General features: G+C 23.8%; 1 protein-coding gene across 1 annotated transcript; it reads left to right on the top strand.

Annotated features, from left to right (window-relative positions):
- Positions 1–168: 168 nt before the first annotated feature.
- On the top strand, positions 169–22,464 carry LOC145845248 (uncharacterized). Its single transcript, XM_082952672.1, has 19 exons — positions 169–360; positions 2,006–2,189; positions 2,446–2,560; positions 3,091–3,181; positions 4,219–4,340; positions 6,209–6,266; positions 11,201–11,327; positions 13,429–13,477; positions 16,166–16,331; positions 16,695–16,755; positions 16,914–17,046; positions 17,804–17,923; positions 18,425–18,537; positions 19,587–19,722; positions 19,860–20,030; positions 20,194–20,330; positions 20,507–20,622; positions 21,580–21,702; positions 21,795–22,464. The coding sequence occupies exons 1-19, from the start codon at positions 197–199 to the stop codon at positions 21,925–21,927; spliced, it is 2,319 nt and encodes a 772-aa protein (XP_082808798.1). The 5' UTR covers positions 169–196; the 3' UTR covers positions 21,928–22,464.
- Positions 22,465–26,103: the final 3,639 nt, after the last annotated feature.

The raw sequence follows: 26,103 nt of genomic DNA, 5'->3' as shown, positions 1-26,103 counted from the left end.
CTTATTTTTTGTTCTATAAGCAGATTACAGTAAATAATATAAGGAAGTAGCAAGTAATAGTAAAAATAATAATACATTTTAGTTATAAAATTTACGTAAAAGTTTTTTTTTTCAGTTTTCATATTTTTAAAATATTAATAGAGCTGTAATTTATATAGAGAAATAAAAATAACTTAATACATGACAATCTGTAATTATGACGTCACAAGCTATTCCTGTTTCTCACGACGAGCTTTTGAAGAGTCTCATCAAAGGTGATTACCCTAAAATCCAACCAGTTAAACCTCCGAGGAGCTACAAGAAGGTGAAATTTGTTCAAGAAGTTCAAACAAACGGTTACTGCAAAACTAAAAAAAACAGGTGAGTAAATTGTTGCATATAAATAAAAAATTTCCAATAACTATGATTTCTTTTGACTGGTAGATTAAGTTTTATCTTAAGAAGTTTCCGAAACAAATGTAAATACATAAATAAAATTAAAACAGTTTAATTTTAGAAATTAATAATAAAATCATTAAACTTAAAAAGCAATTTTCGAAGGTGTTAATTTTTTAGGTTCATAATCGATGGGTTATTCAATTTTACTTTAATGGAAGTCTTTTTAAAATAAACTTTTTAAAACTTATTAGCAGGTTTTTCAAATTGTTATTATTATAATTATTAAACTTAAATCATTCCTTTTACTTTGCTTTTCAACAGAATTTGTGTGTAAAAACGTTAAGATTAGCTTTTAAAAACACATTCAAAACAAATAGTTTTTTTTTTATCATTTGGCATATAAACTCAAACGCTCCTAATACCTGGCTTTCTAACTGAATTGAAGTGATAAAAACGCTATGATTAGTTTCTAATTGTATTGGTTCAAACGCTATTAAACGCTAGGATTAGCTTGTAAAAACTTGCTTCTATTTTTATCTCAGTTTTCAATTGATTTCAATAGCTGCATGAAATTTTGTCGCTAAATAAACAAGTCATTAAGCACTTGTATATTTAGAACTGAATAGGAACTGGTGTATTTTTTGTAGAACAGAACAAATATATAAACATTGAATCACAACTGTATTTCAAATATTAAATAAAAAAATATCAAATTAAACATCTTAATTAGTTTGAATCTTAAATTATTTTTCAAAAATAATTTAAAGAAATACTCAAATTTTAATGAAAAAACTTTCAAACTTAAAAAATTAAATTGATTTTAGTTACAATTAATTTTGTTTTGTACTTAGAGTTTTATTTAATTGTATTAAATTTTTAGTTTTGTATACCCATCTGCTTAACTAGAACTGTTTACATATAAAATAGCTTTTTTAATTACAAAAGACTTTGAAACTTTCACAATATATATCAACAGTTATTAAGTATACAATTACACAACGAACAGTGACAATAGGGAAAAACATTTTGAAAAACCCCTAGTAATGGGAAAAAAGACAATAGAAGTGTTTTTAAGTGAAAACAAATTGCTGTGTATTACTAACTTACTTTAAAAACTGTTTTCCCACCGAATATGTAGGTCAAAACCATTAACTCGGTTTTATTTGTGTTGATTATGTACAAGTGTTGTTTATTGGTGTTTTTAGGTTAAACATTTTTCAAGTTTTTAGTTTTTCATAATTTCAGTAGCAAAACAAAATATTTTTTTTAGTTTTTTAAAGTAAAACTTACTTCACCATAACTAATTAAAAATGACTTGGACTACTTCACATAATTAAGATGTTTAAATTATTCTTTAATATTAAAAATAAGTCATATGAAAATTAAACAATTAAAGTTCGAAAAAGTTTACTAGTTGGTATAACATTGTGATTAATTAAAAAAACTATATTTTGTCATCTTTCTATTATCAAGTTATTAAGCTAATGTATAGAAAACTATTGCAAGTACTTCTTTTTTACATATAAACTTTATTTATTACTATAAACCTTGACATTAGTAATAGTAGAAGTTATAGTTAGTGAAAAAGTATTTGAAACATGTTTAAAAAATTGATCTTATTTTACAGGTCAGATAAAAATCAACCTGAAGACGTTTCGGAGCTTTTGAAAAGTCTTAAAGATTTTAAAACGAAAAACGAAGAAGAGCTTCTTAAGATCAGCATTAATGAAGAAGAAGATGAAAAAACTTTGACAAGAAGCAAATATAATGATGAAGGAACTTTTACTAAAATGAAAAACAATAAAATGCAAGTTAGTCTAGTTTTTAATTAAACGTTCAATAAACTATTATGTTGACTGAAAAAAATTATTAAATAAGTTTAAGCGTTTATCAATAATATTTAGGTTACAAAAAGTTATCATGTTTATTACTACTGAAGTAATTTATGTTAGTTATGTAATATATGCAAAATAACAAACTTTAAAAAAGGTCACAACTTTTGCCTATGTATAAAAAAGTTTAAAGAAAACTTTTAGAGTGGAGGCATACAACATTTTTTTATCATAGGTAAATAAGCATCTAAAAAACGAAAAAGAAGAATTAAAAAGACAAAGTGACGATTTGCAAAAACAATTAGATGAACTAGATCTTTGCATTGCTCAACTTCAAAAAGATGCGAAAAGTAAGAAATAGTTTGAGTCAGAAAAAGTTTTGCTTTTATTGTAAATAAATATGTTATTAAATGTTAGAATATTTATTTTTCAGGCTCACTCAAAAAAAATTTTAGGAAAATATAATAATAAGTAGAAACTATATACTATATTTAGCAAGTTCGTATCATCAACCTGTTAAAGCTAAAATATGTTTTTAATACTTTAATCAGTTTATTACTTTATTATAGAAGCTTTTAATTGGCTATTTTTAAAGGTGTGTTAAACCCATAAATTCACTTGAATTTTTTATACCTGTAAATAAGTTTTTTATCATATTATTTTCTCATAGTATATGACTGATTTACAAGTAAACATACGACATACATTTTTTATAAAATTACATGTTAACATAGAAAAAAGTATTTAAAAATTTTGATAAAAGCTTAAATGTTTTTAAATCTTTTTAAAACTTAGTTTTAGTTTAAGGTAAATATTTACGGTATGTAGTTTAGTTAACTATAAATGAAGTTTACTTTGATAATAAATATTTATATTACAGTTATACCGAAGAAGATTTCTCAACAAGACACTGATATGACGTCATATAAAGATTGTCATGACAACTTATCTGATGTGACGTCATTACAAAGGTGAGACTTATTAGTTTTGTTGTTTAACTTTTTTAAAGTAATTGATATACGTATAAATTATATCATTAGAAGAGATAAAATTGTTTATTAAAGTACGTAGAAGTACTATTATAATAAAAAAAAAGTATGATGAACCAGAAATAAAGTTTTTTTTTAATTTGATGAATTTTTTTTTATGAAGTTTAAGTTTAAGGCTAATTTGTGAAGAACAGAGAAATTAAAAGTTTCAAATAAATTTCTGCGTTCTATAAAACATTAAGCTCTAAATTTATTAGCTTTTGTGCGTACTTCCGTATATTAAATTTCACATTTTATTTTATTACTTTATTGTTCTATTAAAATGTAGGAGAACAAAATTACATTTCTCTTTATTAGATTTCATTAAACTTCACAGTTTTATTTCATTATTTTGTTGTTTTATTAAATTGCAGGCGTGAATAATTGCTTTTTTCTTTTAGAAACTTAATTAAATTTTCTATGACTTCCAGAATATATGAAGTTAAACTAATTTTGTTGTAGGGTTTTTATTAATTTAAATATTTTCCTATATTTTAAAGTCTAAACAATGGACTCGATTAATCTAAATGAATAAATAAATCAAATGAATAAAGAAATTAATAAAATCTAAAAAAATAAAAAACTTTTTTTTAAAGCATGAAATTCAACAACTTAACTATAAACTAAAATATTAAAGCTAATATTAAATAAAATTAATTGTTTTAAACTTGTTTTACTTTTGGACAACTGTGGTTTTAATTTAAGTCAATTTTAAAGTTTCAATTAGAAGAACAGCTGATTAAACAAAATTTGGAAAGTTTTAAATAGTAATAATTGTGTTAACTAGTTTTACTATGCTTGGTTAATATGTAATGTTTATTTACAAAATACCAACAAATGATGGTACGTAACCTATATGTTTTTAACTTTGACAATTAAATTTTCAATTTAGTTTTATTAAAAAAAGTATCAAACTTTATAAAGTTTTAAAATAATTTTAGACAATTTAGAAAATTTACTTAACCCCAAATTTTAAATAGCATTTCGAGCAGTGGGAGTAGTTTCGTTTGTGGGAAAAACCCCTCTCCCCCTCAAAACCCCACGCCTCCAAGGAGAACGAGTAGCAGTTACGAATCTTGTAGGAGACACTCCGAAAAAAGAGGTTAAAATATTAGAGTTTGTATTATATTAAAATAAAGACAAGGTTATAAGTCAGTATAAGATGAAAAAAATATGTATAAAAAATTTTTAAATTTGATATCCAATGATGACTAAGCTATTTGTTGTATAATTCTTAACAAATTAAGAAAATAATAATATAAATATGTGTTAAACTTTTTTGTTGTTTTTATACTTGATATATATTAAAAAGCAAATAATTTAAGTGTTACAGTGTAAAAACTTGTTGTTATAAAGTTAAGTTTTTAGTTCTATAAATTTATTTACGTTTTTTATTGTATTTATATAATGATCTTTTTAGTTTAAAAATTATTCAAAAATTTATATTTAAAATCTTTAAAAAAAGGTTCAATTAAATTACGGTAGAAAGTGACTTGAACTTAAAAAATAGACACTGTACAGATTTAAAACAAAAATAACTACCAACACATTAAAGTCTTGTTTGAAAATTCTAGTTTGGTAAAATACTTGAGCAAGTATATTATAAGGCTGTGTTTAACTAAATTTCAAGCTTAACGGTAATTAAATTTTAAATTGGTTCAAAAGCTTTTACGAAAGATAACCTGCTACTTAGTTTCAATTAGAGTAAGTTGATTGAAAGCAAAACGAATTTTAGTTTTATTATTTTAATTAAGAGTTAGGCTAAAATTAACAACATGAGAGCATAATTTCGACGCTAAGTTGAGAAGGAAAATGTGTGAATATGCTAATGGAAAATATACATGAAAAAACTTATGTTTCACCTTTTTTTTGATATAATAAAAAAATATCTTAATTTCTAAAAAACTTTTTATAAAACAATGTTTATATACTAAGTTTCTTATAAACTTATACTTACTTTATTAAGAACCGCTTAATATATTTAGCAAATTAAAAAACTATTTCAATTAGTCTTGATGATATTTAAGTTAAAACGTTTTTGAGCAAACTAACAAAATAATTAAAAATTAATGATAAAAAATTAGAATACTTCTAATTTAGCAAAATATGACGAAGTAAGTGTAAATTTTTCTAAATTAAACTATTTCATATCGTATTTAGCAAAGTAATGTTAAAATGTATATAAATAGATTTTGAGTAAATATTCTCTCCCTTTTATTAGAAAAAGTGGTAAGTAATCTAAAATAAATAAATAGTGCCAAATAAAAATAAATCTAAATGGTTTAAGAAAACAACCCAACTGTGTTTTGTACTTAAATTTGTTTTGCTAATTACTGTGTAGTTACAAAAATAAGTGTTTATAAACCAATTTAGAAACATTTAAAATAAATTTGTTTGTTTACTGATATCAAACTTAAACTGTATAGTTAAATAAAAACCACAAAATCCAAATACAGTGAAAAGTAAATATTTAAAAAATTTAACTGATTACGATTTAAAAATTAGACTAAAAATACTTGCAAATATCATGTAGAATATTTAAGTTATAAAATTTGTACAACTAATATTTTGTTGACTTTTAAAGTTATTTACTTTAAAAATTTACTTCAAAGAATTAAAGTATTTATTTTAACTTTCTATTAAGGTTAGTTTAAAAATAAGTCTTTTGAACAAAATAAAAAAACTCACAAACTTTTAAGTTAAACGCTTCTAAAAGTGTTATTAACAAAATTAAAAAACTACCTTTAATTAAAAAATGTCTGACTAACATTTGGTTTTATTAATAGCTTAAAATTATACCTAAATATATTTTGCCATAACATATTTCAATAAAATTAAAAAAAAATCTTACTTTAATAAAGTATTTATACAATGTGGTCATTACGTTTTTTTTTTAACGACATAAAACAATTTAACAGTTAGAAGGTATTTGTTTTAATATATTTTTTAAGACAAAAACTTTATTTCCAGATTCGGCAATTTACTCGATGAATTCTGGAGACAGTAACCAATTTCAAAATAATAAAAAGTTAGTTTTATTACTTTTTATTATTTTATTAGTAACAAGTAGTAAATAAAAGTATAAAATTAGTTTTAAATAATCATAAACTTTACTACAAACAAGTTGTAAAGTCTTCTTTTTTTTTATGTAAACGTTTAAAGAACTTAATATTTATGTAAGTTGTTTTAAACTCATTTAGATTTATTGTTTTCGCATTAAAGTGTGAGTCACAACAACTTTGTTTTTGAATTACTCACTTAATTTTTGAAAAAGCAATAATCTCACAGAAATTTTCATAACAACTTTATTTTTGTCTTGTAATGACCAACGATTAGTCTCCATTAAGTAAATAACTTGGTAATAAAAAATTATTTTAGTAAAAAGTTTTATGTTTTAAAATTACTTGCTTATGCAAGTAATTGAGCAATGTTCTAAAAATAGTTTATTAACCGTTTTTGTTTGCTACTGAAACTAAGATAATTTTTTGTAAATTCAAATTCAAATTTTACTCAAACATTTAAAAAGTAAACAAAGATTGTAATGAAAATGTTATTTATCTTTTTTCTAAATAAATTGTTTAAATAGTGCTAATTATACAGAAAACAAGTAAAAACATTAATTACTAAATATAAGTTGAGTAGTATATATGTTTAATAAGAAAGTTTGTTTTTGCTTTGGCATTAGAAATATTTTGAGTTGCTGCTTTTGGCAGAAAATTAACATTCTGGATTATTTGGATTAACATCTACACTTTATCGGAAAAAATCTTGTTTGTTTTTGTGTTGGTTTAAACAAACTTTTATTTTTCTCTGCCAACTTTTTGTCTTAAATTTAAAACACATAACCAATTTCTTTACAAGAACAAAAAACTATTAAAATAAATTTTTTGTTTTTTCTAGTAATATAACAATTTTTATAGATGTTTTATAGATTACAACTTGAAAATTGTGATAATTTCTAATGACGCTGTGAAAATTTACTTCTGCTATTATTTTTTTTTAAATTTATGTTTTTCTCAAAAACTAAAAAATAAAGTGTAGTTGTTTAAATAAAAAAAGTGATAAAAATTACTAATTTACAAAAATAAAAACTAAAATAACTTAAAAGCAATCTTTCTTTTTTATAAAAAAAAATAACAAAAAAATTTCCAATACAGAACTGTTATCAATCAAAAACTTTTTAGTAAAATGTGAAAAACAAGGTTTTATAAAACAAACCTTAAAAGAGTAGCTTATGATAAAGTAACTTTCATTAGAACTTATACCGCATAGAGTAGAATAACTACTCTCTTATAAGTCGATATATCATTAATAATTCACCTGTCACTATAAACTCTTTACTTCATTGTGGTGTCTGTAATACTGATGTGTTTTTATTTGGTTTAAAATAGGTTTTGTTGTAATGATACACAACCAAAAATTTTTTAAATATGAATTTAAACTTTAAAAGATACTTCGAATAAAAAAGGTCAAAATTGTTTTCTTATTTACTTAAATTACTGATCTTATTGTATTGAAAAAGTAGTTTAAGTATTTTTTTATGAAGTAAAAATATAGCTGTGCTTATATTGAGAAAAAAATGTTTGAAATAACTTAATTGAATATATACTTTTTAATTTGTTGTGTCTGTTTTTTTCAATACTTTGGTTCGATTTTTTGTGCCTTAATATTAGAAAAAAAATATTCATAATAAATTAACTTAGAATTCATTTTATGCATAGATACTTTGTTGCTAATATAATAAAAAAAAAACCGCCTTGTTTTCTTATTTCATTTCATGCTAAAGATCTTAAAAGTACAAAAATACAACAACGAGTTAATTAATTATAAGTTAAACTTTTGAGTTTTAATTTATAAAACTTTGGTTTTTTGAAAACAAAAATAATAAAAAACTTTGTGCTGTGAAAGTAATTTATTGTTAAAAAATTGTTTGACTTCAAAAGCTTGACAATTTTCAGCTTATCTTTTGTGAAAATCTGGTGCTAAAAAGTAAAAGAAAAAACAAATAAAGAAAATTGCCATAGTAACATAAAAATACCACTTATATATACACACTTTAACACATTTTGTTTTTACAAATCGCTACTAAGTAATTAGTTTGTTTGCATTTTGAGCCACAAAGTTTCCACACTCTAAAGTGGTAAAACAAACAAGGCAATTGACAACCTTATCTATAACAATTTTTATTTCAAACTTGCCGATTTTTTTTCATTTTGCCGATTTTCTGTTGAAATTTTATCTTTTTATTAGTTAAAAACCTTAAACCGATTTCAAAATCTACTAAAAATGTTTTTTAAGATTTTAAATAAAAAACAAGCAAGTTTTTCCAAACAAAAACTTTGCATAATCTTTAAAACATAAATAATAATTGGCATAACAGCTTTAATTTGTAAATTACATTTTTTAATATTTTTTAAGTTTACAAAACAAAACTAGCAGTACAGTATTAAATAAAAATGAAACACAAACATTTTGTTTTTTGACTGCCAAAATTTATGTGTTTAGAAAAAAAAAAACAAATGATAAAAATTCAGACAGGCTTATTCCTTGCCATCAGCCAAAAATTCAAAAACTTTATTGAATATATTCGCAGATGTTCGACAGAATCATTTCGCGCGTCAAAACTTCAATCATATAAAGAGAAAATAAACACGTAATATAAATGGATTTGCTTCAGTGCACATAATCATGTGATATAAACAGATTCGCTTCAGTGCACATATGTTTGTTGTAGAGATTCTGTTTACAGCTGATACTAATCTGAACTTTTGTATTATGCATCACGTTTTTGGTGTAAACATCAATTTCCTGTTTATATTGTCTATTGTTATGTGTGTTCATAGAAAAGATAATAAAGTTGTTGTATAAGCTATTTACTTCTTTTAAGATTCATCTTTAGTAACTGCTGATAAAGATCTTGATTACTTTTTTTTCATCAATGTTATGTTGAAAGCAAATACAAACTTTATATATTGTGTTATGTTACTGAAGAAAAAAAAAAGTGTTTTAAAAATTTGAGTTGTATCCTAAGTTTGGTTGTTATTCATTTTCACTAAAAGTGTTGAAAACCCTTGAAAAAAAGAAAAAAAAGGTCTAAATGATAAAAAAGTAGTTTGATTATACTTGCAATAATGTGAAACATCATTTCAAACTTCGATTTTGTAAGTTGTCGTCTAAGCTAACAGCATAGACTTTTCTGTCAAATTGACTGTCAGATTTTGCATACTCAAAAAATATGCTGACATGAAAAAGTCTAACATATTATTTATATTGCAAAACACCTTTTCTTTGCTGCTTGCTTAAATTAATCCTTTCATTCGCACATGTTAGACATAATCTATGCCCGCTTGTCAAAATATTCGATAATGTAATGGGGTTAATAAACACGTAGGATCCAGATTAAAATTTGTACGCTTCAGTGCACAATTTACTGATAAGATTCGCTTGACTGCAAAAATTTGTTTATATAACAATAAGATCAAAAGTATTGTTTACAGCTGATATTTAAATGGACTTTGTTAATATTAATCATTTTTATAGTGCAAAAAAAATCACTTTGTTTTTATTTGTACGTAAAAAACTATAAAACTAACTTTACTGTACAAAAAAAAAAGTTTTAAAAACTTTGATGCAAACGTTATGGGAAGTTTACTCAGAAAATTACTGAAATATCATTATTAATAAGTTGATTTAAGATGTGCATAAAACTAAAATGATGGTTAAGATTTAAATAAGCTCAAAAAGTTTAAGTTTAATAAGATCAGTGTCATTTGAGTGAAGCTTAGTTAAACATAAGTTTCAAGCTTACATACATAAAACTATAAAGATGAATTATTTAGCTTTTGAGTTTTTAAGTCTTGAATATTTTTACAATCATTATAAGTTCATGTGTATTCTACTAATTGTTTGAATTTATTTTTAAAATGATAAAACAATATGTAATTTCAATTGCACAGCAAAAATATTTTTATGTTAAATCAGTATGTTATGATCATGTTAAATTAGTACAATGTTCATAAAAAACTCAAACTAAAGAGTATTAGCATAATGAAAGCTTTTTCAACCTTAAACAAAATATTATCAAATAGTATTACATAATTTTTTCAAAAGAAAACTTTTTAAGTAAAAAGTAATGTAAACGATTCACAAAACAAACATGTAACTGTTTTAAATGACGCCTAAGAGTAAATAAAAATATTATAAACAAATATCAATTGCATAAGCGAGGCCTTGAAAAACCGCAAACAACTTTAATAGGGTTTTTATTGGGGCAATAAACTTGTAAATGTAAATAAACAAAACAAACATTGTTAGTTGAGAAAAGGTCAATAAAGCTTATTTGATCGTCACTTTAACATTGCCTTATAAACTTTTTATGAATTAGTTTTAATTGGTTTATGTACTTGTTTCAATTGTAGATAAAGATGAATCTAAAAAGTATTTAGTTGAAGCTAAGTAGTTTTTATGTACTTACATAACTGCTTTTCAACTTTATATATTAATTGAATATAAAAACTTTTGAGAAACTTTCTACAACTACTTTTTAACTATTTTAGTTAAAATTTTTGAAATAACATAAATATTTTAAACAACTATATTTTGTCTTATGATTACCTTGAAAACAAAAACAAAAAAAAAAAAAACAAAAAAAACAAACCACAACAATTAACTTTGGTATTTAAAACTAGGTTGACCTTAAACATCTGTTTAATATTTTTGTTGTGGTTTTATACTAAAACTTGAAAACGTTTATATATAGATTGAATTAAAAAGGTAATTTAAAGCTTGACATTGAGGATATTTACATTTAATCATTATAATAAAACAATGTGAATACATTGAGTGTAAAATGCATTTAAACGAACTATTTTAAGTTCTACACAATAAAATAATTTATTGTATGTTGTTTTTTTTTTTTAATGATTTAATATCTTTAATTGTTAAACATTCTATTTTTCAAAGGTCCACCAAAAACAGTACTCCCCAACAACGGTTGCCTAGCAAATCTAAACCAAGCAATAATGATGTCACCAACTCTTTGAACCAATGTAACAATAAAAATGAAGACATGATAATTAACAGCGAAAAAGTAAGAAATTTTAATTAAATATATTAATTAATGATTCTGGTCATCAATAAAACAATAAAATAAGTTGCTAAAATTTAACAGTTCATAAATGACAAGAATAACTTGTGACATTCAGTATCTAGTTTTTGCATATGCCAGTTAGCTAAGATTTTTTAAGTTCTTTTTCTTGTTATCTAAAAGTACTTAAAACTATATGTTTATGTTTTCGTATTAACAGTTTAAAAAAAAGAAATTTAAAATAAAAATTATATCATTCACATGTTTTCAATTATTAGATTAATTGAAAAATATCTAAATAACAGTATAGTATATTATATAGAAGTTAAATAATATTTTACAAAGCCAGAGTGGTAACTACTTTGTGATAATAATTCACGAAATTTATTAGTTATTGTTATAATTTTTTTTCTTGTTGATTGTTTTGAACACTGAACTTTGTTTGAAAAACTCTTAAAATTGGTATTTTTTGTTAACACTAGCAAAATATTTTTATATTTTGATTTATCTAGTTCAAGTGCAGCAGTTTGGCTTAAGCTTAAAAAAATAGATCTTTATAGGGTCATGTTACAAAAGTAACAGCTGCACAAAATTAAGATGAAAGTAGAAAACCACAAATATTTTTCTTAATAAAATGAAAACTCAGGTTAATATTACTAGTATTATAAATATTAAAATTATATTATTTTTGCTTTGTTATGGTTCTTGTATGGATATAATAAAATAACTACTTGGAATTTAATAACTGAAACTTACACGTATAACAAACTTTTGAAGTTTATTATTAATAAAATTTTAAAACTACATTTTTATTTAAAATTGAAATGTTTAAACAGTAAAAATTCTTCATTGAACTACACTACTAGTAATTTTAACCAAAATTATACTTTAATTTAAAGTTTGTGTACAACACTATGTTAAAAAAAAAAATAAATTTATAAATAACAGGTTTTTAAGTAAGGTAATTTGAGTTGTAAGTATTAACAATACATAATAAATCTAAATGTTTCAGTTTACTCTAGTGTTATGATTATGATTATGACTCTTAGCGGATAAAAAAAAATTGAATGAGTTTTTGTCTTACTTTTTCTAACATTACTTAGTATGTATATATATATATTTATCACTTAAAAAATACTTACAAATTATATATAAAAATAAAGTAGAGATTTTTGTTTTTGTTGTTCAAACTAAATAAATGCAATAGAAATGTTCAAAATAAACAAAGTAAATAAATTGTTGATTTTTAGAATATAAAAAGTTTAATGATTATATGTTTATTATACAAATGCTTTTTTTACAATAACAAAAACTTTATTTGTTTTAGAGGTGCAACAATTAAACTTTTTATTTGCGTCTAAACATAAATCTCATAACTTCGCTAAATTCAATACGATAGATTTATCCTTATTTGCGACTGAAAATAGGTTAATTTGTTTGTTTTCTCTACGTTGCTTTCAAAACTAGTTTTTCATACAATGACTTTGTGTTTTGAACTTTGTTTCTTATTTATTGTTTCTTGCGTCACGTCAAAGTAAAATTTTTTTACTTTTTTTTAAAGGCAAACAATTAAGTTCACCTATTTCATTTTTAGTATTTTGTTGTTAGCACAAACAAAACAGATTAAGACGCGACATTATTTGTTCTAGTTGCGTTGCGTCTTTTCAACAATGACAACGTTTTTTCACCTTGTTTGTTGTCATGTTAGGTTATAAATTTAGGCCAAACAAAACTAGGGTTTGGTGTTGCCAAGATGCTAAAATGCTACTCAAAAGCTTTAGTTATCAGTTAAATAGCTCTTACAATCTATAAAAAACCAACAAATAGTAGTTACTTACTTTAGTCAGTTTTTAAATAGTTTTAAATTAAATGAATAATATAGCTAAATAGTATAACTAAATGGTTATAGATTTTAAAAGTAATAGAAAGAATTAAGCTAACTCTTAGATATTAAAAGTTGTTTATTTTTCTTAAATAAGTAATATAAAAAATGAAAACAGTTTATTAAATTTAAGAAGTTTGGTTAAAGACGAATAGCTTAAAGCTTAGTTAAATGTTAAAAAACAGTTTGAAACGTTTAACAATGTTTGATCTATTTCAACAGGGTTTAGATGTGTTGAAGAATGGACTTAACAGCACAGATTTAAATAAAAGTAAGTTGATTTTGTTTAAATTTTTTCATGTTTGTTGTCTATTGGGCTATACTGTTTCTCTATAGTAATTTAAAATATACTACAAAGGCCTCAATATAAATAACTTGTAAATTTTTAGATATTTAAAACGACTTTATAAATGTTGTTATATCTTACAAGTACAAAAAGTGTTCATTCACAGAGTAAGTAATTTTAAAAACGTGAATAGGCTTATAGCACAAAATTATTCACAAGCTACAATTTATAAAACTAAAACTATGTTGATCTGAAACTATAAAACACTTTAATGCTAAATATAGATAAAACTATGGAAGTTTTGGTTGTGCTGAAAAGTATTTAAATAACTAAACATTTTCTAATTTCTTAGGGTGATCAAAAACGACAAAAAAATGCTAATCAACGATAACTATCTAAACTCTAAACTTATATAAGATAAAATCTTCAAGTCATTTTAAATTTAGTCTGAATTTTTACCCTCAGGTCACTAATAAAATAAAAATTGAATCAAACTTATTGTTTACACTTCACAGATAATTACTTTTAAACGAGGTATAACTCTTATAATAACTACTTTACTGACAAAATTTAATATATAATTGACGTTTTTGTTTGTTTGTTAAACATATTAGTTTTTTGGGTGGTCTTGAGTCTTTTTAATAAAATAGTTTGAAATTTTTGTTGTATGAAACAAAAGTTATAACAGTAAAATATAAAGTTTTTGTGTTAAATTATGCAGTTTATGACAAAATGCTCTTATAAATTATGTCAATGAAAAACTAAAAAAAGTTATTCTAAAATAAAATTGTATTTTTAAGCTTTTAAGTTTATATTTTTTAGTTATTGAACAAAAACTAAATCGTAACCTGTTATTAATTTAAAGTTAGTTTAAAATGTCTATTTTAAAGATTTTTTTTGTAATTGCAAACGTTTCAGGCTAAGGCTTGTTAGTTCATAAACTTTTAAGCCTCCAAACAACCTTAAGTTTAAGTCCTTGTTTACAAAAGCTATTTCTTACGGCTTTCAAGTCTTTACCTTCAACTACATTAAAAATCAAAGAGAAAAACCAATCATGCGTAAAATCAAAGCGCCGCCTAATACTAGCAACAAAATACTTGTGTTTTTAAGCAAATTTTCAAAGTTATAAGTTCTAAAACAATCTTAAAAACTTAGTACTTTTGAAACTAATGTTTACACTTTATCATATTACTTATATAAATATATATATATATATATGTTTATGTGACTTTAAACATTATTACAAGTTTTTTTTTTGTTTTACAGTGTACTTAAAATAGGTGTTCGACAAAAAACAAAACGTTTTTTTCGTTTTTTTAGTATTTAATAATTTATGTTTTAAATAGTTTATGACAAAAGGCAAAGTTTTAAAAATGTGTTTGCATATGAAATGCTAGATTATTTACAACAAAATTTTGCCATTACTATCTTATAAAAGGTTCCCCATTAAGTATTTGGTGAACAGAGTTGTAATAAAACAAAACTGACTTATGACATCACATTGAATTACTACATATCGTAATTATGACGTCACAAAAGCTTTCCTACATCCATCACACAAATTATTTCTGTTGTTAGAAAAACGGAATAAATTCAAGCGTGGAAAGTTTTGTTAGATAGGAATTTAAGAAAAAAAGGCAATTCATTTCTTCTACTTATTTTTTCTTTTACTTACTCATTCCCCTTGCTACATATGAAATTAGGTGTGCTTGTGCTTCTTTTATCAGTTTTATTATTTATAGTCTAGTTTAAATTTTGCTCTGTAGACTTTGAAAAGTTTAGCACTTTTTTTATTAAATATTTTTTAAACAAGTGTGTATAGAAAATACCAAAAAAAACTTTGAATTTAGTGCTTAAATTTAAGGGCACATTTGTTGTTAAGTAAGTATTTAAAAAGCAAAAAAAATTATATTTTTAAATTCATGTGTTCATTATAAATTAAAATATAAAATTGAGTTTATATTTAAAAAAACCGACCAAAAATGAAATTATAATATTATAAATTTATATAGAGGTTTTGAGACTAGCTATAAACATTTAAATAAGTAAAGTAAAAGTTTTCTAATTCAAATTGTTTGTCTGTTTCTAGTTATACACACATTGCAGACTTTTTTTTTCTAGATGACAGAAAAAAAATAGCGATTTACAATGAATAAAGTCTTTTTTCAAACAGTAAAAAAAATGTTTTACATAATTGCCTTCACCTTAACCTTTAATGCACCAAAGCGCGTTCACAAGGCATTTATTGTCAGTTTAATATTTTTTTGAAAAAAACTGTTAATTAAGTGTTGTCTGTTTTGTGTAAATTGAAACAGTAAATTGAATTTAGTGTTTCAGGCTTGATAGACAGCTTTCGATTGGCTTTTTAACATGTTTTCAAAAAAATAAGTCTTAGAACGGTTTTTTATTAAGCATTGATGGTTTGAACTTTTTATTTAGAATCTAGATAAAAATCAAAACACTTATGTATCATTAAATTGTTTCAGCATTCAACTATTTCAAAGTAAAAGGTTGAGATATGTTTGGTTATTATGATTAACAGTTCCTTTGATATATAAAATTGTTTAAAAAGTTTTAAATAATATAAAACTGAGGCTATTATATCAGGTAGTATGTCAATTATCTTAGTTTTAATATATTTTTGTTTTAAATAATTTCATTTTACTTTAAAAGAATTACAAGACTTAAATGGAAACGTGGAAACAATGACATCATTGTTACGTCATATTGAACAGACTGGAAGTGATGACGTCAATACAAGCTCCATGGCAACACCAAACCCAGAAAAAATACCTTCTTCTGATAGTCTTGATCCAATTTCATCAATATCATTTATTGAGTATGTGTTAATATTTAAAAGTAATTGTCGAACAAAATTGAAGTAAATAGTTTTTATTCATTTTTGTAAAATAGTTTTCTATTATTTATTTTTCTAATTTTTTGTTTATAATTGCTTTAAAAATGTACTAGCTTTTTATTTTGAAAAATACTGATAATAGTTAGATATTTTCAAAAATGACCGTTTAATCTATTTTCAAAGTTATTTAGTTTTTGTTTTTCAACTCAACATTTTCCAACAAAAAGACCAAAATTTTAATTTTTTTAAATTTAAGCTGTTACATTGAGCAGTATTTAACACTTTGAAGTATTTCAATAAAAAAATAAGTTAAAAGCAAATAAAAATTATTTTTTGATGACACAGATCGAGCCTACTTAAAGAAAACACTTTACATGATTCATTTTTGTCTCAATTCACGAATGAAGTTAGTAGATTGAATGATTAGCTAATTTTTTTAAATGAAAATAAAACATATTTAGTAATTAATCCAATTTACTTTTTGTCTCAGTTACAAAAATAACTGTTCCGTTTGTTTTTTGTTTTCACATGTACATTAATTACTATTAGCTCTATTTTTTACAGATAGTATTGGACAACCACGTGACATGTAGCAGTGATAACAGTTTATTCGAGGGAAATTCCCAAACATACAACTCTAACTTATCACAAGGCTGGGCCAATGTTCAAGACAGCAGTCTTAGAAGCTCTTCTATTGGTTAGATTAAAATCATTTACTATGTGACAACTTCTAAAAATGTTTAGTGTTAATTTAAACGTCATAGCTCTATTTCAGATAATGGTTTTACTTCAAACGTACTTTTTAGTTTCGCAGATATAAATTTAAATAAAAGTTTACGTTTTGTTGTATTGGCATGTAGACTTCTTTTACTGTTTGGATTAGTTTGGAAAAAAATTTCGATGTTATTACTGCTAAGTAAATTTTTCGTGGCAAATTAGACTTAGTCACGCAATGTAAGGACTTGAAGAATTTACGGAAATTATTGATATTACCCCAGGCATTTAAATCTAAGCGAAACTATTTTATAATTTTTTTTTAAAATTGGCTTGTGTTCCATCATTTGTATATTCATAGCAGATATTAAGGTAAAGTTAGTTAATGTTATTATTTTTTTAGTTTACCAAATTTTTTTGCAGTTTCAATATAACTTTATAATAGAGCAAAAGTTACGTTGCAAATAAAATTTATTTAAAACTAAATATAATTCATGTGATGTTTTGTATTTTCATTAAGGTAAACCTTAAAATATCAATATTTTTTAAACAAATTTATTTGTGGTTGTTTAAAATTTAGCCAAAGTTTGAATAATTAGTAAAAAACAAAATCGTTTTTTTTTCTGTAAAAGAAATCATTTAATCAAAGTTATTACTAAAAGTTTTAATATCACTGTTTGTTTATCATTTAGAAATATTTAAAATCTTCATATCTTAGCAACAAATTTGCATAACAACAGGTGACGTGGTGCCCAATTTACGTCATAATCACCCTAGCAACGTGAATTCTTGTGACAGTGGAAGTACCTCATCAAGAAGCACTTCTATTTCTGGAAGGACTTCATCTTCGTCAAATGCAGGTAAATAAAATTCCAAATATTTTGTTTTAGTATTAGTAGCTAAACTAAAACCAAATCTACTATTTTATATCGAAAACTATAAAACTTACACCTTTTATTTATAGTGTAAGTTAGTTAAACTTAAATCAAAAATTGTATAAACTTGATTTTTAAACTTCTAAACAAATTCGCATTTTACATGATGACCTAAGAGTTTTTTTATTTTGCAACAAAGTTAAGCGAGTCTAAGTCGCGTAAATACTTCGTTTGGGGTAGAATGTCGTGTCTTTTCAAAGTAAAATAGGAATAACGTTAACTAAATTTGATGATTTATCAAAGTGACGCATTTAAATATATTGGACTATGAGTATAAAACTAAGCTTGGTATTTGTACGATAGACCACTTAACTAACTACATAATTATATTACTTTAAAAGTTTGTACATTTTACTTGTTAAAATTTATCGTTTTTGATATAAAGAAGGTAATTAAGCATTCTAATCAAAGATTTTTACCTTACAGAAGTAGATCAACTAACAAGGGTACTTCCGAGTTCATATCTCTCAGGAGCAACTCCTAAATTTATCAAAGATACCACAAGTTACTGGTACAAACCTGATATTACGAGAAAACAGGTTTGAGATGCTATTAAAAACAAATTAAGTTTGTATGGGTAAAAAATATTAATAGCAAAATTTGGCAATTATTTTCTAAATAAACGATAAATGATTAGTTTTGGGTAATTATATCTAATCTAATAAATTTCTTAAATTAATTGATTTTATTAGTTTCACATAATTGCTTTTCTAATCTATCACTTTTGAAAGTTATTACTTTACTAAGTCTTAAATGTTTTTGGCTTTAACAAATAAATCAATTGTCTGTTAGACTAACTCCATTATCTAACTTACTAATTACTTATTATCTAGATTGTTCTCTTTAAAATTTACTAAGTTCTCCATCAATCTAAAAATGTCTATTTTGTATCACTCACTTTTAGTTTTATTTTCTAATAAAACAGTTATTAGGTCAAATGAAATATTTTCGTAATTAAAATAACTCATTATTATCGGTTTTCTTGATCTTTACTAAAAGTATAGACAATTCAAACTTACATAAACTTCACTGAATGATACGTGGTTCAAAACATAATTGAAAGATAATTTATCTTTAAAGTAATACTTGTTTTATTTATAAACTTGTTTTGTGTAGTTTCATTGTGAAAACCGCTGTCTTATACTCTGAAAACCTACAGTTTGAAGTGGTTCAAGTCTGACATTTTATAAATGTTTTAATTTGAATAACAAGTGGTTTTAGTTTGACACCTTATAAATATTTTTTACATTATAAATTACTTTAAAACTAAATCAATAGAACCAAAAATGTTTTGCTTTATTAATAAAATTTGTTAAAATAATTTTCAAAATGTATATTTTATTATCGTAAAGCATTAAATTACTTTTATAAATTTACATTACCATTATGAAAGCAAACTAAAACTTAAAAAATAAATCATGTACATTTGATTAATTAAGATTGATTATTTTGAAATTTATGTTTAAAGTTTATAAAACAAGCTTCTATTAAAAAATCAAACTTTATTTATTGATATTCTGTAGGTTTTAAACGATTACTGGTAATTAAACAATTTATAGGAAATAGACCATAAGAAGAATTTTTACAGGCTCTCCTAATGCTAAGAGATCGACCGGCTGGTAGCTTCGTTGTTAGGGACAGTAGGTTTTTCCCCGGATCTTTTGGTCTTGCCCTGAAAGTTCATCAAGTTCCTGCTGCTGTTCTTGCAACTGCTGATCCCGGAGGTGAAAAACTTTAAACTAAGATAAAAACATTTTCTTTATGAAAAGTAGTTATCTTGTTTTTTTTGCCAGAAAACTATTTAATTAACTGTAGGAAAGTTTGCTAATTTTACGTCTTAGTAATTTGTTTCTATTCACAGTCAATCTGGAAGACGAACTGATCAGACATTACCTGATTGAACCTTCTATGAGAGGAGTTCGATTGAAAGGATGTGCAAATGAACCAGTTTTTGGAAGTTTGTCAGCTCTCATTTATCAACATTCAATTACGAACATCGCATTGCCTTGTAAACTTATCTTACCTACAAACAGTTAGTTTGATTTTAAAATAGTTTATGATAGTTTACATAAAAACAGTAATAACTTTTCAAAAAAAAAAAAGGTTTAAGATGATTTTTGAAGTTCTTTACAAAGCTTTGTTTTCATAAAACTTAGATTACTTATGTTAAAATCATATCAATCATTATTTTTCAGATTTAGAGGTGGTATCAGAGATAGAATCAGATTCAGTTGAGGTGGCAACTTCAGCAGCTGAACTTCTACAACAAGGTGCTGCTTGTAATGTTCTCTTCTTAGGATCTGCTCACACTGAAGCTCTTAGTGGCCCTGAGGTAAGAAGATACAATTGTAGAAAAACTTGATTTATTTTATAATAACTACTAAATATCCTATTTATGTTTTTGTAATCTCATAATAAAGAGTACTACCGTTTAGGTATGATAAACACATACAAAATTAAAATCAAATTACAATGAAACAATTAACGTTTTATTATTACGTCACAAAGGCAATAGAAAGAGCGATGAGGGAATGTACAGAAATTTCAGGTCAAAATATAAAAACTTCAGTCGTTCAATTTAAAGTTTCAACTCAGGGAATTACCCTAACTGACATGTCTAGAAGGTTTGCTAATAGATATACTTAACTAAATTTTTACTTTTTCTGTTTTTATAGTTATTGTTTTAAAATATATCCTTATTTCATGAATTTTATTCTAGTTTAAATATGTTTTTGACGTAAATATGTTCAAATGTATACTGTGCAATATTAATTTTATCCTTAAGAAAAACATTTTTTAATTTTATACAATCAATAAAAACTAATTAAGCAACCTTTTTCAAAACAAACCTTAAAAATTATTGTATAAAACATTCTTTTTTCTTTATTCATACTATAGAAATACTGCCTGTTATTTTTTTGGGAAAAAAAAAAACTAAAACCAATAAATTTAAAGGAGTTTTTAGTTACTGTAGTTACACACAGTTTAATTTTAAAGAACTACGTATTTACTGCTTCTATTAATAATTTACGGGAAAATGTTTTCAATGGAAACATAATATTTTTAATAAAAACAGTTTGTATTGTTTTTTTACAAGTTAACTTTTATTTTTACAACCATAACCTCTCGTATGTAATTACAAACTTTCGTCATTGTTATATTGAACTATTTTTTATTTTATTATTAGAAAAAGGTATTGACGGTAAAGCAAGTAAAGTTAAAATGATTTTGGTTTTACAATTTATAAAGCAAACAATTTCATTTTATGTAACTTACACCTGTGTATAAGATATTACTTAAGATCAGCTGTAAAAACATTCAGTTTGTTTGATAACAATGTTGACCTACTTCAACTGTTTAAACTTCAAGTGTATTACTGTTTAGTTTTTATACTAAAAAAAAAACGCTTTGATTTAAGTAAAAAAAAATGTAAAATATATCTGAACAGATCATTTGTTTTTGAATTTTTAAAACTTAATATAAAATTCAACTTTACTTTTTTCGTTTTCTAATTTTGTGTTGTCATGATTTGTTAAATTATCGACTTAGTTTACTTTTCAAATTGTAGCCCTTTTTTACAGACTATTCTTCCGACGACACTACCCTACTGATTCAGTTAAGTATTGCGGTATGGACCCTTCTTGTGCCCCGCCCCACAACAGAACATGGGACACCACAAAATATAACGGACTTAATAACTCTAGGTATGAGAATTTATATTTTGTCAAGTTTATGTAATTAAGTATAATAACAACTGTAGCTATTTACCTAATTTATAATGACAAATTTCCAACAGGGTTTTCGGATTTGTTGCTAGGAAACAAGGCGGATCCCTTGAGAATCTTTGTCACCTTTTTGCTGAACTGGACAACCAACAACCCTCCTCAGCAATCGTTAATTTTGTCGTCAAAGTTCTTCTCGGAAAGTGACGTCATAATAACAATAATTTTGTCACATAAATGACGTTTTAGTTTGAAACCTCAAATATTTATTGTTCAGTTTTACAAGACGTATATTAAAACACAATACATAAGTTTAAACAAATATTGTTTTTCAAACAACTTGGTTACTAAAGGAATTTGGTTTACTGTAATTAATTATTGTTAAATTTTGACAAGAACCTCCTTTATTTTCAAAGAAATCAACGTTGAATTTAACTACTGTGTGGTTTGGGGAAACATTTAATATTTTGACAACTTTTAAACTTTTTTAAGTTATAGTTAAGCTGTTTCTTAAGCATCATTTAAAAGTTTTTAACTTTTAAACTTTTTTAATCTAAAAATATTTTTCTGCAAAGGTATATGTTTTTATATTTTGTTTTTCAGTGCTCATCTGATCTTAAAAGCAAATAACAACATGCACAAGTTTTTAGCTTTAAAATTAATAGAAAAAGACCACGTTTATACTAATTAAAAAATAATATAAAAAGCTTGAAGTTTAATTTTAAAACTTCTTATAGGTCTTTAAAATAAAGCTGATTTACTTTTGTTTTTTTTCCTTATTTTATAAACTTTTCATTAGGATGTAATTAACCAACGATTTCTCTTGCCAGTTTTTTAAGTGTTGTTAAAGTTTTATTAAAAAACAAAAATTTTATCAAAATCTTACTAAAAACGCAGGCACAAGTTTTGTATTTAATGTTTTTATGATAATGATTTTTACTACAAATTTTCATCTGATGCTTTTGACGATTATTAGTTTTTAGGTTTTGTAATCAAAAAAATAAGATCAAAGTTTTACTGTTTTCGGTTAACAATATTTGTTTTCTATGTTTTTTGTCGTTTTTCTGCCTAGTAAAATTTTAATTAGGTTCTTTTTCTCATAAATCAATCATTGTTTTACAATTATATTTTCTCGATCTATAAAAAACGAAATAGTTCATAATACTTTATTTTTAATCAAATTTAAAAGTTAAATTTTGATAAAGCAACCTTTGAATATCAAATTTTATGACCTGTTTATGTTTTCTGTAACTTTCTTAGTATAATAAAACAAAAATATTTTTATATGTTTTTTTATTTTTCAACTCTTGTTTTTTTACCAGACAATAAAAAACTAAGTAAAATACATTCATAATAAAATAAAACTAATTTTTATAATACCTATTAATAAAAAAATTGTGTTAAAATGTTTTTTAGCAAATAATATAATATTTATCAAATAATCAAGATAGGAGATTTTGTTTTATAATGTAAATACTGTACTGTACAGACTAGGAATAAACTAACAAATATGTCTCTCGTTTTTATGCAAATTTTCATAGTTACACAACAACCACTTATTTGAATAACTCAACTTTAACACCACTTTTGTTATTATAACTAAAATAAAACAACTTTATTGTTTGCGCAATTGTGATGTCATAACCCAATTTTGTCACACAGTGCGTCATATATCTAGGTGATATCAAAAATAACACGTCAATTTAGATGTATTAACTCTGGTTCTTAAGAAGTGAAAAAAATTTTACATAGCGCCATTTGCACAATCTAGATCTTTGCTACTGACATAGCTTTAGATATTCTAAATATAAAAAACAATTTTGACTTTATGATACTACGTATTTAAAACATCTTTTTGATTTTTCGTTTTAGTATTGAATTAGAATATGGTGAGAAGTTTTTAATTTTCCTTGTATATAGAGGTTTTTACCTAAAGTACACGAAGTTTAAAAACTATGTTTTCAACGAATCTAGGGAAAGCAATAATTTGTTGTATAAAAAGTTAAAAACTATGAATTAAAACTTAAACAAAAAGTAAGTAAATAAAAAATTTAAATAAATAAGAAACAGTATTGTAAACTAAGATTTACAGCACATTAAACGGTTAGATAGTTTTTCTTTGACAACAAAAGAAAAAAAAAATTAAAACGCTTTTGTACAATTTTAAGTTTACAGATCGTTTATACACCAAGCACGTTATATACAACTGTAGCGAACTATTTAAATTAAATTGGTAAAAACGTGTCGGAGAGAATCAACTATAGTACGTTGAAAAGTTTAATAACTTGTTATAGTGAATATACACGTAAAATAACGATAATAAATCTTATGCTTCAGTTCACACATGTGCTTACGTCATTTTTTAATAAACAGCCTAGTTAAAATTTATTTTCTTAAGTTAATATAGATTCATTTTTATTTACAGTTGAAATTAATCTTAACCTTTTTATTTTAACCACGTTTTCTATTGTAAACAACCTGTTTTTGATGGCTACTTGTTCAATACATTTTTGTCCTAATACCATATTATGGTCTAAAGTAATTGTTAAACATATTTTTGTAACAAAAACATTAAATTATTGACACACTAAAACTGTTTCTGAGAAATTTTTTTGTTGCCCAAGCAAAGGTTTTTTACTAGAATAGTTTTTTTTCTATGAAATAATCAAACTAATTTTAAAAAAAACTAAAAAAAAACTTACTGATTCCCAAAAAATGTTTTTAAATTATTTGACAAATGAAGACATTTGTAATCTATTTACATAAGAGTTTTGTATTAAAAGTAAGCTGCTTTTAAAGTTGTTTTAATAGAGATCATAATTAGCTTCAAAACTTATGAAAAACTGTATAAAATTTATACTTTATAATTGGAATATTTAAAGAAAAGTGTCCTTACTAATTGGCAAATATGTCATAAACATAAAAAGGATTACTATGGTATTGTAAAAAGAGCCATGGGGAAATGTGCGGAAGTTTCAAGTCAAAATATAAAAACTTCCGTCATTCAATTTAAAGTTTCAACTTTAACCTAAACTGATATGTCTAGGAGGTTTTATTTTAGATTTTTCAGATCTTTGAAACGTCTTATTTTCACTATCTTTACGAATAAACTTTCTATTGAATTAAATAAACATAAAATAACTATATATATACAATTTATTAGTTCTAGTAAACTGTACAAACAAAAAATTGTTTGATTGTTTTGAAATGAAATAAAAACTTGAAGTTTAAAAAATATTGGTTGTATACAGGATTTCTATCTTCAAAAGCTACAAACTTAGTTGTTAAAAAAAGCACAAAATTCATAAACGTTTTAAAAAAGCATCTTTTTTGATGAACTTAAACTTTTGTGATTGCTGAAACTTTTTAAATGAAAAATCGCTATGATTTTTTTGTTTGACCTCACACAATAATCATTTATAAACAACTAAGTTTTTTACCGTAAGTTACTTAAATATTTATTAGTTTCCTTTTGTTCTTGTTTTTAAACTTTTTTACTTTACGCCAACTTACTAAAACTAAAGACATAAAAATGCTGAAAACAAAAAATTGGCAAAAGCTAACTTAAAATGTCTATATTTCTTTTGACTATTTTCCGTATTTAGTTTAGATAAACTTTATACATACAAATAATGTATTATTTTATTTAATTAATTTAAAAGCAATAAATGTTTAAAACCCAACAGTAATGGATGCAGGATAATAATTTAATTGGTTAAATAAATTACAAAGCTTAACATTATAACCTAAAATAACTTTAATTGAAAATTAATCGTAGCGATTGTGTATTTTTTTTTCAACATTCAAACAGTTAAACATTTTAAGCAAGAGTATATAATTACAAACTTTACAAAACAACATAATACTCGTGACCTTAAAATAATGTTTTTATTTTGATAGTAAGGCACATTAACGAAGAAACTTTTTTTAATTCTTAAATTTTCTTACAGCTATTACACAAAACAGTTAGCTTCAAGTCAACTCTATTCAGCTGTAAAAACACTCTATTGTTACTTAATTACAATACTTGACCTGAGTTTGTTGATGTAATTAAATAAAAAATGTATTACTGATGTAAAATAAAAACCAGATGTTATCAAAAATCTACCAATGATACCTTGAAGCTTGCAAACATAAAACTGTTCATATGAGAAAAAAATTTCCGGTAAAAATTAAGATAAGTTTGAAAATAAGCAAAAAAATAATAAGATATAGTATAAGAATTCGTTATTAATTAAATAAAATAAAAGTAAAAGAACTTAGAAAAATATAAAGTCTTTTTATTAATGTTAGTTTTGGTTTATTTAAATAATTTGTATTATAATAATTAATTACTAAAATAGTAATTCTAATTATAAAAAATATTTTTATTACATATCATAG

Source organism: Thalia democratica, chromosome 9, assembly GCF_965202585.1.
Source record: "Thalia democratica chromosome 9, ktThaDemo2.hap1.1, whole genome shotgun sequence".
In the NCBI taxonomy this organism is placed as follows: Eukaryota; Metazoa; Chordata; class Thaliacea; order Salpida; family Salpidae; genus Thalia; species Thalia democratica.
Note: the sequence above shows the minus strand (reverse complement) of the source record. Positions and strands in the feature narration are given on the sequence as shown.